We start from the raw sequence: 14,365 nt of genomic DNA, 5'->3' as shown, positions 1-14,365 counted from the left end.
TTTGAACACATGATGCTGGTGATTGAAAGCTTGGGTGTCCATGTGTTGCCGGGCCAGGTCTTAAGTTCCTGCATTAATTTACAAGGTGCCTAACAACTTGGGCCTGGGACCCCTTATATCCTTGTCCAGTCATTGAGCTTGAGTCTGTTGGGGGTCACCCATGGTTTATATGTGTGGCTTTTAACTATTGAAATCTGTTTGTTCAGTGTTGTGAACCCAAGCCTGTGGAACATCCGTTGGAGAAATCTTCAGGTTGTAGTGGATAGGTCAGTGAAAATGTAGATCCCAGTGTAGTGTGAAAAGGATAAGTCCATGTCAAATATTAGGAAAATGATAAAAATAATAATTTGAGAAGATTATAATGCCTTTATACAAGTCACACTTGGGATACTATGTACTGTATTAGAAAACTGGAAACGCTACAGAAAAGAGCAACCAAAATGATGTGGTGAGTAGAACGGCTCCCCCATGAGAGAAGGTTAGAATATTTGGGGCTATTTAAATTATTGGAAAAGAATTTGATAAGATGAATACAAAAGGTTTGCATTGTATAGAGAATGTGGACAGAGATGTACTTTTCTCCCTCTCTTGTAATACTAGAGGCCAAAATCATCCGGTGAAGCTGAATGGTGGGAGATTAAGGGCAAAGGAAGTAGTCATTCACACAGAGCACATGTTAAACCATGGAATTTGCTTTCATAAGATGTACTGAAGGCTCTCAGCTTAGATGGCTTTCATGGAGGGTAAGGCTATACGCTACCTCTAAGATCAAAGACAGCATGGCTTGAATGTGAGCTGCTGGGGGGAGATTACTGTTGCATTCAGGTCCTGCTTGTGGACTTCCCATAAGCATCTGCCTGGTCTGTAGGGGATCCAGCAGGATTCTTCTGTCTTTGTCTGTTCATCATCATCATGAAATGGTACACCACGTGTGCCCTTTTTGATGCTGGACTGCTACAGCTTGTTCAATCTAGGACTGCATTTGAAAAAGTATTTAGAAGCTTCACATGACACAGAATGCAGTGGTGATAATTTTAAACTGGAATCCACTACCTACAAATAAGACCATAGTGGAGGTATTGTCCTTTAATTATTATGATTATTTATTGTTTTACCAATTACATTTCTATCCCACCCTCCCAGGGTGATGTGCTTTGTAAACACACACACCTTTCATCCTCACAATAGCTGTATAAGAGAGAGAGTGAGCGGCCAAAGTTCACCTACAGGCATTGTGGCTGAGTAAGAGTTTTGCCTTAGCTCTTGGTTAGCTTTCAAAAAGTCAAGAAATCAGTGCAAGGGGGTTAAGCTGCTGAAAATCCAAAGGTCAGAAGAGATTAATAAGTAGTCAAGAACAAGCAATGAATAAAAATGGAAAACATCCAAGTATAAACAAACTGCCTTCTTGTTAGAAGGACAGTACATATATCTCTGAAGGAATGTTTGCAGAAAATCTGTGTTTTCAGAAGTGAAAGACGGATTGGTGAACATACTGTGAGATGCATTTGCATTGGTAGAGATTCATAGCAATTAGGCAATGGAGAAGTCATTAGCATTAATTGAGTAATCTGGGAATTGTCAAAATTTATTGTATGTGTGAATGTGGTTGAATCATGAAAGAGAATTACGGTCGTCGTGAGGGGGAGAAGCGGAGGGAGCCGAGGTGGCGGCGGCCACAGCGGCAGGAGGGGGAAGGATATCACCATGGTTGTGGCTGTTCGGCAGGTCGTTTTGTACCTGTCCCTGTGGACCGCCTGCGTTCTGAGCAAACCCACCAAGAAGAAGGATCGCATCCACCACGAACCTCAGCTCAGCGACAAGGTCCATGATGATGCACAGAACTTTGACTATGACCACGACGCCTTCCTGGGTGCAGATGAAGCCAAGACCTTTGACCAGCTGACACCAGAAGAGAGCAAGGAGAAAAAGAGGAAGAAAGTAATTTATTTTTTACGGTTTCTGGAATAACGCAAAGAACTCTCTCTCACTACTGAGACTGGCAGTTTCAGGCAACAACGTGGAAAAACGAGAATAAACCTCTCCCGTCCTTCCTTTGCTACTCCTTCTCATGGGGACGGGAGCTCAGTGTTTTGACAAGCAACTTTTAACTTGCAACAAATGGGTTGTTTTGTTTTATAGATTTTCATTTTGGGGTTTAATTTTTTTTTTGTCTAACAAGTTCTGTTTTATTTTTGTATTTTATTTTTGGTTCCGTGTGAGATGAAGAATGCATATCCTGAAACATTAGCCCTAGAGCAACACTAGCTCCCCCTAACTGACCTCCCCCTGTGAGTGAGTGTGTGTGTGTGTGTGTGTGTGTGTGTGCCTAGCTACAAAATCCAATGGCAAAATGCCAGAGAACAAGAAGGGCCATGGAAAAACACACGAGAAAGCTTCAGTCTTCTAGTTTCTTCCCCCTATTACTGTTTTGAACTGGGGTGATTGCCTCCAGCCCATCTCAAAGGTCCTAGCGGAGAATTTCAACAGCAGATGCTTCCAGTTCAACTTTACTACTGTTATCTTCCAGTGAAAGAGGATTTTCCCACAATGCACCTCCCACACCTGAGTTAGGAAGGTTTGCCGAAGGCTGTACATTAACTATGGCACCCTTCAACAAGAGGAGTTGTGGCATCCCTGCTTTGCCCCAAGTATTAATTCCTGGTGCTTCTGCTGCCCCCAGGAGCTGGGATCATCCAGCCCCCTTGCAGATGGGGTAGAGGACTTTGGCCAGTGCTGCTACAACCCTCCATTCAGGGCATTCACCACCTCCCACCCCCCGGACTTGGTTATGAAAGCCAAATCATCTCCACCTTTTATCCTCCTGGTTCAGTTTGCTGTTCGCCTGGGCCTGCCTCTGCTTAGAACAGTGAGCAGCTGGTGCCTCAAGTGGGGGAATGCCGTACGGGCGTCAAGCGGGCCAGGAGAATAATGTGGCAGTTAGACGCACATGGAAGTCCTTCATTTTTGAAGTGCCTTTACCTTTTCTTTTTTTAAAAACCAGGCTTCCCTACCAAAAAGGAACCCCGGTGCGAAAACGTGCGTCCAAAAGTAGAGAGGGAATCTCTGTCCTTTATGCAAAATGCATGGCAAATTCAGCAGCAGTGTGCAGTATTAAAGACCTTCCCCAAGCAGTGCTCTGATCTCCCGGTGGGTTTCTAAGCCCCCAGCTGCCTAGTCTGCCTGGGCGAGGGCCTTCTCCTTACCTCAGAAAAGGCAAACCACACGCCCTCTCTTCTTCCTCTCGGGTCCCAGGGTGCAGCGTGGGATCTCGGCCTTTTTAAGCCGACGCTCTCAAGTTCCCATTCTGGGACCAGTTTGCTGGGTTTGCTCATGCAGGTTTCCTGGGTCCAGCCCACCAGCAATGGCTCCCCCCACAAGCCCATTGAATGAGAATGTGATCAGTGCTCAGCACGACTGCTGGTCCCTGGTCCCAGGGTTTCAGGCCTGTCTTCCCCAGCCTTCTCCAAAGGTTTTGCGTGACGGTCCCAGAACTTTTCATCCAAACTGTCTGGAGGGCAGCAGGCTAAGATAGGCTGCCCTTATTCGCTTAAGATACTTCTCCCTGCGAGCCTCCTGAACACTAAAGGCCAACCTCTCCCTCTGGCCTGCACTAAATAACTGTCATAATCATGAGTGGTTTGGTAAAGTTCCCCCGCCCCCAAATTTCCTTTGAGCCATGACAGCTCCAAGGGCAGAAATCTTCAAAACACTACCTGCACCTCTCAATTCCAACTAACCTCTTCCTTTCAGTTAATAAACTTGGTGCCGGGAACAGGAAAGCAATGCTCATGAAACCAGGCATTGAAAGAATCCAGGATTTCATAAGATCAGTGTGTCGTGAGCCTGGGCTTCCGCTCATAACGAAACAGCAGGGCATTCCTCGTTTCCCAGTTTCAGGAAAGGAGGTGCATCCTGGTCGAGCAAGGTGCCAGACAGTGGGAGAACGAAACACCCATGTAGAGGACCTCGGTCCCATTTGCTTCGCCACAGAGAATGGAGAGGGGCGGCGAGTTAATGAAACATTGCTTCTCCTTGCCCAGATGTGAAGACTTGAGTGGGGAAAGGGAGCTGTTGCCATTGTTGGCTTTCCAGCTTCTTTGTTGAACACTAACGAAGGTGCATCTGCACCACAATTGCATTTTCCTTCCCACGCTTGCATTTTTTCACTCTGAAGCAAAAGCCACCTCCTCTCCCCTGTAGCCTATGTCCCACCGCCACCCCTGGAAATTCTGACCTGCAGATTTGGCAGCGAGGAGGGGGGTGTTTGCTTGTGTGCGCATGCAACCTAGCTGGCTCTGTTGGCGTGACCGATATCGGGAGCAGGTACCTTCGGGGATGTACGCCTGTGATGCTTCTTTTTAGCACTGATGAGCCAAAGTTTCAGGAGTGCTGCTGTGCAGATGTGTGCTGTAAAAACACTAACACAAAATAAAACTTCATCCCCACTGCAGAAAAAAAATGGCCGAAGTAGAATTCTATCTAAGTCGGGGCTTTCTGCCACGTGTATCTTGATTTTTATACTCCGCCGTGTTAACTCCTTGCACAATCTTTATTATCAAAGCAGATATGAACCTGGTGGCCACAGAAACTCGTTATTCGCGTGCCCCAAAGCTCTTCATGGTCCACCTTTTTAGGAGACAACTTTTTTTTTTGGGTAGAGTGTAAATGGAGTTTTATATAATGTACAACATAAAGATGGTGTCTTAATAAAAACTGTTTACATCCAAAAGAAAGAAAGAAAGAAAGAAAGAAAGAAAGAAAGAAAGAGAATTACCACCATTCTTTCAAAATTGTACTTTTCCTCCTTATTTCCATGAGAGGCTTGAGCATTATATACACTTATACTTCTAATCAAGCTGAGAGAGAGAGAGAGAGAGAGAGAGAGAGAGAGAGAGAGAGAGAGAGAGGAGCAACTAAAATGTTTAAGGGGCTGGAGAAACTCTCCCATGGGAAAAAGCAACTGAGGCTTTTGGTTTAGGAAAAGAGTGAAGGTGGCACCTGAGAGTGCAGTTTCAATTCATGTGTGGTGTGGAGCAGTGGACAGAGAAAACTTCCCACTTTTCTCATAGTACTAGGACTTAGGGACATCCAAAGGACACGAATTTTTAGAAAACTTGGGACAGACAAATAGCAAGTGGGTCTCCATAAAACACAGTTTAAATATGGAATTCTCTCCTACAAGCTGTAGTGATGGTCTTTAAAAAGTTAGACAAGAAAAGGCTATTAATGGCTGTGTGCTGCCTCTAACATCTGAGGAAGCATGCCCCGGAATGCTACTTGTGTAGAAACACAGGTGGGGGGAGAAGTGCTTGTGGGTTTTCCATAGGCTTCTGGCCACCATAAGAATGGATGCTGGGCTAGAAGGGCCTGATCCAGCATCCCTCTCTTCATATTATTAACATGTTTGCAATGCATGCACAGTTTCAAAGAAAAAAAGGCTGAGGCCAGGAAATCTGTACATAGGAGTTTATTTAGATGCCACAAGTTTTAAATCACTCCCTTTTACATCCCAAACCACTGCATCATCTCCTTCAGTTGAATTACCATTGGGGTTTACAACATGATTTACAAAATGGATTAATGATGCGATTTACAAATGTCCTTTGTGGATCCTATAAAACACAACTTTATAATACCATCATTAAAACAATGAAAATCAACACATAAGGGATGCTAAAAAGGGGGCAACTGATAGAAAGAAAAGACAAACTCTGCTGGCATGGAGTCCCATACAAATAGGGCCTTCTTCGTTGTCTTCAGGGTTTTTGCATAAAGGAATTATCGGACATTAGAGGAAAACAAAAGCAGGGCCTGCACCATTAACCACTAGACCCACCTGTGTACCAGAACAACTGACCTGAAGTGTTTATTTTTATGTTGGATGCTAAAAATATACTGTGATAGAGCATGAATGTGTTGTCATATTCATTTTTAAAAATCCATTCCTATAATAGGCTTCAAAAAGTTCACATGACTGCAGACCTTCCATAATGTTCTGCAATACGCCTTTAGTAGAATGCTCTGTGCACAATATAACGCAGAACAATGTCCACTATTCTTTCATTGCAGATACTCTACCATGGCTTTTAGAAATCAGTTTTACAGTTCTTGATTAAAACAGTTATTCCACAAATGTAATGTGTACTTGCTAAGCTTACTACCAGACTCTCGTTCTGGCCAAGCAGTTAGATATAAACAGGGAAAATGAAGAGTATCTCGCACAGCAAAAGCAGAATGAGAACAAGAAGCACTTTAAAAACACGGTGACCTCAGTTCTAAGTTCTAGGAGTGCAGGAGTGTTTGCATGTCCCTCTGCTTAGCAAATGTAGTGAAAAGGAAACAAGGTTGGTTTTTGTTTTTGGTAGATCAATAAATAAGCAAACAAACATATCCTGTTGTTGCACTCATAGATTCAAATATCAAAGTTGACATTGTATGCAACTAGCCTATCTGGAAGTGTGGGGGGGGGGTTACCTTCCCAATTCCCACTGAGCAGTCTGGTGTACCTGCTATGCTGTGGGAGGCAATCTATGCATGGGAACCAGTTGGATAGGACTGAATCTATTGAAGTTTTAAGCTGAGACAGATTTTGCTTTAGCGCTATCGACATCTTAGCCTTGCAAAAGCAAAGCAGCTACCTATCATTCAAACTTAACCTTTGTGCACATTTCAAAGTTTTAATTACAATTCTGCTTAAGTTTAGGATTTTAAACAGTGTTTTACAGATGGCTAACTTAATAAATTAGATCTTTTTTGAATGTCAGAAGATGTGGGAAATGGGGACAAGGTTGTTTGGTGAATATATTACATTTAATGAAAACTGGAATGTGGAGTGGTCCACCTTTCTTCCAAGGCTAGCATACTGCCAAGGTGATGTATGCTGAAATTATAGTTAAATGCAGTGACATTTACACTGTTCCTTGTAAGCTCTAACACAGTACAAATAGAGATGAACTTGTTCGTTATGGCATACATAATGGAGGATGGCAGACTTTATTATGCTAAAGCAACTACATGGGGGAGAGATTATAAACATATACCAGTTTAACAGATATCAAAATCTCACCCATTCACTTAAAATCTAGAAGTGAAAAGCCCTTTGATTGCTTTATTGAATGCTTCACAACCCTAACTGAATTACACCCACATTTGTTGTTTGACTTGCAAACTACAACATTCTGCTAAGCCTAATGTTGATAAATGCCATGGTTTTCTGGGTACGTTCTGGAGCACTACTGATGAAAACTGTGTCATGCTTTCTTTCCCCCTCCACACAGGAATTTTGCTGTTAGCTCTTTTGTCTGCAAAAAAAATATGCTTTTTGCCACTTCATTAAACTTGTGACATTATCCCTTTTTATATATTTGTGTGTTTTTTTCATAAAGATAGGCTGAGGTTTGATTACTTCCAGCCTGTACAAGTCAAATGTACCTTGGAATGTTTTACAATGTTTGACAGCTATGAAATATAAGTACTATGCAATTTGACTGTACATACATACATATTTTCATAAATACATCCGAACAGGGACCTCAGAACTAAATAGGCAATAGTATGGGACTAAACCACAACAGGCAGCCTTATTTTGTAGGACCTTGATCGAACCTAAAATAAAATGGGAGTTTCCATAATGTTGGTTTTGTACACAAAGTAAACAAATCAATACATTGTATTTTACTGATGAAATAATTTCAATGCATTAGCAAATGATTTGACAGGAAAAGGGTGTAATTTACAACACTCAAAACTTTTTAACAACCATTGATTTATATGTATTGTACTGTAAAAGTCACCCGAGAGAAGCCTAGCAAGGTTGAGCATGTAGTGGTAGGTCCCAAAGGCAACTCCCAAATATCTTCCTCAGACGGAGACTTTGGTAATTGTCTATTGTATAAAACTCCCATCTCTTACAACTGCATTCATTTTGCAAGTGGGAAGTTGCATCCGTTTGCCTCGCGAAAATAATAGTCCCAGCTTTATACTTCAGTTATTGTGAAGACATTCTAAATCCACAGAGCAACACACATTTCCATTCTGTGAGGAGAAAGAAAACAAAGAAAATAAGATGCATTAACGCTATTAGCACAACCAGTGAATATGACTATTATGACATGGGCTCTAAAAAAGTAGACTCAGGAAATGAGCATTTTGCAATTGAGTCCCCCAAGATGAGACAACTAAGACTTTTTTTTAAAATTGTCAACAGTCCTGCTTTGTGCGTTTACCAGGGACTAGTGCTGCAGTAAGATAGTGGAGGGATGGCAGAACTCCTCCATCACATAGATGGGGTTGCACTCTCTCTGTAGGAACAGCTGTTCAAATTGAGGGATGCAACACCATCTCTGTTGCTGGAGACTCAGGTGATCTCTGGGGCGAGGAGGACCTATTACTAGCTTGTGCGGGTATGTTAGCTACGCCCTTTCCTGGACAGAGATCACTTAGTCACTGTGATTCATGTGTTGATAACCTCACGATTGGACTACTGCAGTGTGCTCATGTAGGACTTTCCTTGAGATTGGGCTAGGAGCTGCAGCTAGTGCAGAATGCTATGGCCATATTACACCTGAGGTGAGGGAACTGCAGTGGCTGCCAATCAGCGGCCATGCGTTCAAGGTCTTCTTGTTAACATACAACTTGGGACTAGGTTACCTGAAAGACCACCTGCCCCTGTCTAGACCTGAAAGTTACTTAGATCATCTCAGGAAATTCTACCTGTGGCAGTGTATCCTGCACCATAGGGTATGTTTTTCTATTGCCTGTTTCATTGGCTTTTAGGGGGTTTTGTCTGTGTTCTTGATTTAATGATAGATGTTTTAGACTATACACCGCTAAGATTTTTTAAAAACATTAACCAGTTTATAAGTGCTGCTCAATAAATAGATCACATGACTCTTGGCTCTCATATGCAAAATCTAATTCCACAAAGGTTCTGTTCACATTATTACCCTTCAAAAAAAGGGGGGCGGGGAAAACAGATCATATGAAGTGAATTTCTGCACAAGCAGCCATTTACACAGAGCTGCTTCACTTAAACTGGAGGCTATTTGCATGATGGGAAGACTTATGCCATTCTATAGACTAGCCCATGATAATGTATTAAGTTGACTGTTCTAAGGAGGGTGGGTGATTTACTTTGATGTCCAAAAATGTTGATTCAGATTCTGTTGGTTAGATGGCAACAATTTTCTTTTAAGTTTAGTAAATTAAATAAGAGCAGCTATACAGAATCTTCCTATACTTCTTCCTCCAACTCTCTTCTTTGCTTAGAGATCGTTTGCAGTATTTTCTTGGCATGAGTACTAATATTATTATTTTTCTTTGAAACATAGATATATTTCCTGAGAGATGATTCTTTCTCACATGTGCAGCCTCTTAGCTGTTCTCTGATGGAAAATGGGAATTATTATTTTCTCAGGCTAAATGGTCAGTTCCAAAAAGCCTTGTTTTAGTAAGGTTTCTTAGGCACATTCTTGTGAAATTGAATTGAATCTGAAAAGCTTAGCAAACCAAAAGCTTGGCATTCTAACATAGGAATACTGAAGTGGTTCAAAGAGAAGTAGGTAACTCCCCACCCCCTTAAGAATTGGTGCAGTTTTAACCTTGTCTATTCAGCTGTAAGTGCTACCAAATGCCATGGGGCTTACTCCCAGGTAAGTGGGGTTAGGCTTGCAGCCTAGGACACTTGCCCCCTAGTTACTACTGAACGGGATAGCCTCTTGTGCAGACTGAACCATTTGGACCAGTGGGATTATGTCTATATCCAGAGTTTTGAATTATGGAATGATCTTGTTTGGTACTTCTTTTGGTGAGGTACAGTCACAATAATTTTCAGGAATCATTGGGGTTAAAGGGAACTGCTTCATATTGGTGTTTAGATAACTAAGAGCTACAACTATAGCTGGAATTCACAAGCTACAGATTCTTAATGACTTAACTGATGTGTACATTTGGTTTGCAGTCATGGAGTTACTTATATCTACTCATCATGTTGAGTTTGATTTTATTAAGCTTGTTCAGGTAACTTGGGACAGTATGTTCTGTTAAGAAGGAACTAACAAAGATGCCTCTTCAAGTGTCTGATATACAGAGCAGCTTCCTGCCTGCTTTCACCAGGTGCATGGAACTCTTAATCCACATGGCAAACAGAGCAAATCCAATACCATACTAATCCTATCTCTGCTGCCATATGATTTGAGTCTGTGACATCTGAACCTCAGAGATACACAAATGGAAGCAACTATATTCCCCTGTCACAGCTCAGCGCAATGCCTCAGGGAAAGAGCCCCAAGGGCAGGAAAGCAAATCAAATGAATTAAAGCTCAAATACTCCAGCCATGGCTTATTGCTGCACTGTGCATGAGAAAATGGCGAAGAATACCCTGTTACAGTATTTTATACAGCATTTCATAAAACAGCATTTGGTACTTTCAGTGATCTAGAAAGGATCAAAGAAAAGCAATTCCGTCCAGGAAGATGGTGTAAAAAGAACAAGAAATCATTATTTGATTAACATGCATTGCTCAAGTGCTGCATGTTAGTCACTGTAAAAAGTTACTATTTTGGTACACTTTCATTTTCTTCTCATTTGAAATAAAAAGCATAACCTTGGGTGATAACGGATGCTAATTGCACCAAGTGCATTACAGTATTTCTGAAAGCTAAAGTGGATGAAGTGATAAATATGATTTCTCAAAAGGATGTAATTTTGGTATCAGTTACATTCACAGTGAAATCTTCTTGCCCTAAACTATAATGGCTTTAGAAAGTTGCGTATAGGACAATGCCACAAAACTATGACAGGCAGCACAACAATATGAGGCCTGGAGCTCTTGCATGCCACTGACATTCATCTTTTGGAGGAGTGGAGGGCTTCTTTAAGTGGCCGAGGACTTTCCAGGTTTTATGTGCCAACAGATGATGAGTTGGGGAGGTTTTCTGTATCTATTGGGAAGCACTGATAGAATGAATAGAGTGTTGGGCTAGAACCTGGGAGATCAGATCTTACTCCGCCACGAAGGTCATTGTGACCTTACGCCACAGCCTAACCTACTTCATAGTGCTGTGTGAATAAAATGGGGAGAAGGAAGACCATGTATGCCACTTTAAGGAAGAAAGTTGAAATATAAATAAATAATATAAATAAATGTGGCAGGACACCCCACACACCCTCAAAAAAGTATCCTGGACCACCTCTAATAGTGAATTCAGAGTAATTCTAGATTCTGTTGGCAGTGATTATGACTATAGTGACAATTCTGAAACCTCACAACTTCAAATGGGCCATTTCTGCACTAATCTAAAATGTGTGGCTTGAGGGTTGTCATCTCCATTGTTTAATATTCCATTTTTATTCATTCCACCATGAATAGCGAATTATACTCCAGAAAGTTTATAAAACCAAGCTACAAAATAGGATTTGTGTTTCTCTTGATTTTCCTGCTTTAGAGAATAAATGTATATTTCTACCCTTTACCTTCAATTTTTGCCCATCTCTGTAAGGAAATAGAGCAAGAAGCAAAAGGGATTCAAAATGAATGCAACATAAATATATTGCACCTTGCAATTGGTATTACTGTAACTGCCTTGCTAACAGGCAGGTTATTTTTGAAAATACATATTTATCAATGTCTAAAATGTTTACTAGTTATTAACATCACTATTCTACATGCATATTAAGAATACCTGCAGGGCTTTAAGAGAGACTATTTTAAAGTTGTAGAAGAAGCCTACTGAATATTTCTGGCCCTATCTCCCTGGATAATAATCACACAATTATCATTACACAAATTGCATAATTTTTGTTACTGCATTCTCATTCTTCCGTTGCAGCTCACTGCTGTCAGTGGCAGCTAAAAGCAACCTTCCTGGGTAAAGAGTCTGACTCCTACACACAAATTATGTGTACTGCCCTCCCCTCCTCCACCTTTTACTATCAAATACCTTGCATTTGCAAGTTGTACAAGGAGACCCGAGCATTGTCCATACGGAGCCACTAAGTCGTGCTATTCCATAGCCATCTTGACAAGTTTTTCTGATATCGTAGGTTATGTTATCAGCCAAACAAGGATCACTGACACAACGAGGGCAACATTCTCCTTCTGATATTGCTGTGAAGTCACAGGTGAGAGTGGGGCATGCAAGCGGCCAACAATCTACTTCACCTTCCTGGGAAAACAGAGAAAGACCCACAGTAAGTTACGTCAAACTATGAAACAAAACACCAATAGTGACTACTTCTTTGATCAACTTTTACTGTTAGGCCTGAGTCATTACCTAAAACTGGGGTGGAATAGGACTCCCCTTATTCCATTGTTGCCCATAATAGCAGAGGCTGGTGGGAGTTTGGGTACCTCAGTCTCTTGAAGGGTACAAGTTCTCCATTCTTGACTAAAATTCACTTACAAAATGGGCATTTTCTGATCTGGCAGTAGTCTAAACAGTGCAGTGTTGCTGGGCACCACATTTACAGCAGATTAAGGACCATGCACACATCTCTGATGGATAAATGCAGACCTCCAACCAGGGATGTGGATACACCATGCTGCTGTACAGTCGTACCTTGGAAGTCAAATGGAAGCTCCTGCAGCCAACCAGAAGCCGAGGAAGCCCAGTTGGACGTTCAGGTTCCAAAAGAACATTCGCAAACTGAAACAATTACTTCCGGGTTTGTGGCATTCGGGAGCCAAAACGTCTGAGTTCCAGGGCGTTTGACAACCAAGGTATGACTGTATATAAAACTCATTTGCTGAATTGGGTGATGTGATAATATAGAGCTTCTGAATGAAAAGCCACAAATGGTTGAATTCTGAAGCACATTTTTGTTTTGATTTCATAGCCCTGTTATGCAGATGTGCATCTTCAGCACAAATTGCTTGCTGGTTTCCCACAGGCATCTGGTTGGCCACTGAGAACAGGATGCTGGCCAAGTTGGGCCATTGGCCTGATCCAGCAGGCTCTTCTTATGTTCTTTAAGCAATTTACGAGGCTATGTAAACTACTCATTTTAACAAAAGGAAACCATGAACCGTATTATCACATCAGTACTGCAGTACTGCCACTAGCTATTTACAGTGTTAAGGCTAAATGCTATGTAGTAGTTTACAGACACTAAGAGATAATGACACAGTAGTTAACTCATCCAGAAATCATATGATAACTGACACCTCAGGATACAATGATAAATAATTCATTGCATTACTTTGCAGCATTTGCAACCAAAAATGCCATGAAATTCAGATTAGACAAAGTCACTGGTGAGAAAGGTAAGGTGATTCAACCTATTCTGGATGGGGTTGCACTCCTCTTGGAGGAACAGGAACATTCCTTATTATTATTTCAGAAGTCTTTTAAAGTCTAACACTTAGTTTTATTGCTGCCAGTTTAAACATGTAGCATATTGTGCATTTGCTACTGTTAGGATTTTGTTTTGCTTTTAAGTGTTAGATTATATGTTCTTTGTCCGAAAGAAGTCCATGAGCTTTCTTTTGAGTAAGCAAGCATGGAATCACACTGTCAAGTTCTCACAACATGAAGTATGGAGATCCTCCCCTCCCCCCCACAGTAATGCATCCTATGGGATCAGGATCTGATAAACTGTATTAGGCAACATACACACTATACCTTTAAAGCACTTCGCCCCTCTCAAAGAATTATGGGCACTGTAGTTTGTTAAAGGTTGCTCTATGAAGGGTAAACTATAGTTCCTAGAATTCTTTGGAGAAAAAGAACGTGCTTTGCTTGTGATGTCCACTGGAAGTTTTAACAATCTTTAGTTACTTATGCTGTGCATCACCAGATGTTTTTGAAGCTCTGAAATCACTTTAGTGAATTGCTATGTGGCACTGAAAAGCCCTGTTCTTTGGACCCTAGTGATTCCGCCCCCCCCCCATTTCCGAGCATTATATTACTACTACTACTACTACTACAAAGCATGTATATAGTCCTTTACAGAGTTGTTATAGTGTTTTTTTTAAAAAAAATATTATTGATTTTCTTTTCTCATAACAAATATCCAATATCATTACTAAACATTCATTTTTCAACTCCCTCCTCCCTGTTCACTTCCCTCAGCTTCCATTTCTGGTTTATCACATTAAATGATACATTCTGTCTTATCATGTTGTTATATTTCTTGTTCTCTGTAAATAAAATTGTAAATGTTTATTTAAATCCTGCCAGCGAGTCCATTTTTGTTGTTGTTTCTGCAGATATATTGTAAAAGGTTCCAATATCACAATAGTGATTTTGATATTACATAGTATTAGTAATCTTTACAATTGCTTTGGGTAGTATTATTTCCATATTACATGACAAAGACTGCAGAGGGGATGAGTTGCCAAAAGCAACAGAACGAATTAACAGCAGA

General features: G+C 41.2%; 2 protein-coding genes and 1 long non-coding RNA gene across 10 annotated transcripts in view; 2 read left to right on the top strand and 1 right to left on the bottom strand.

Moving 5' to 3' along the window:
* LOC128414234 (uncharacterized) overlaps positions 1–14,365 on the top strand; it is a 55,003-nt gene that overhangs the window by 31,543 nt on the left and 9,095 nt on the right. The window lies entirely within an intron of this gene.
* LOC128414230 (calumenin-like) lies at positions 1,631–2,047 on the top strand. The gene has a single exon (XM_053389201.1). The coding sequence runs from the start codon at positions 1,705–1,707 to the stop codon at positions 1,966–1,968; it is 264 nt and encodes an 87-aa protein (XP_053245176.1). The 5' UTR covers positions 1,631–1,704; the 3' UTR covers positions 1,969–2,047.
* Positions 6,510–14,365, bottom strand: part of NELL1 (neural EGFL like 1) — a 363,706-nt gene continuing 355,850 nt past the window's right edge. For 4 of the 5 annotated variants that reach the window (XM_053389155.1, XM_053389145.1, XM_053389185.1 and 1 more), the window contains 2 exons: positions 11,941–12,165; positions 6,510–8,034 (listed from right to left, as the gene is read on the bottom strand). In XM_053389155.1, coding sequence (XP_053245130.1) covers positions 7,984–8,034; positions 11,941–12,165 — 276 coding nt within the window. In that variant the 3' untranslated portion in view covers positions 6,510–7,983. The remainder of the gene's footprint in view (positions 8,035–11,940; positions 12,166–14,365) is intronic. The other variant, XM_053389174.1, reaches the window with a different exon arrangement.

Source organism: Podarcis raffonei, chromosome 1, assembly GCF_027172205.1.
Source record: "Podarcis raffonei isolate rPodRaf1 chromosome 1, rPodRaf1.pri, whole genome shotgun sequence".
Classification (NCBI taxonomy): domain Eukaryota; kingdom Metazoa; phylum Chordata; class Lepidosauria; order Squamata; family Lacertidae; genus Podarcis; species Podarcis raffonei.
The sequence above is the reverse complement of the archived record's forward strand: the minus strand, read 5'-3'. Positions and strand labels throughout refer to the sequence as shown.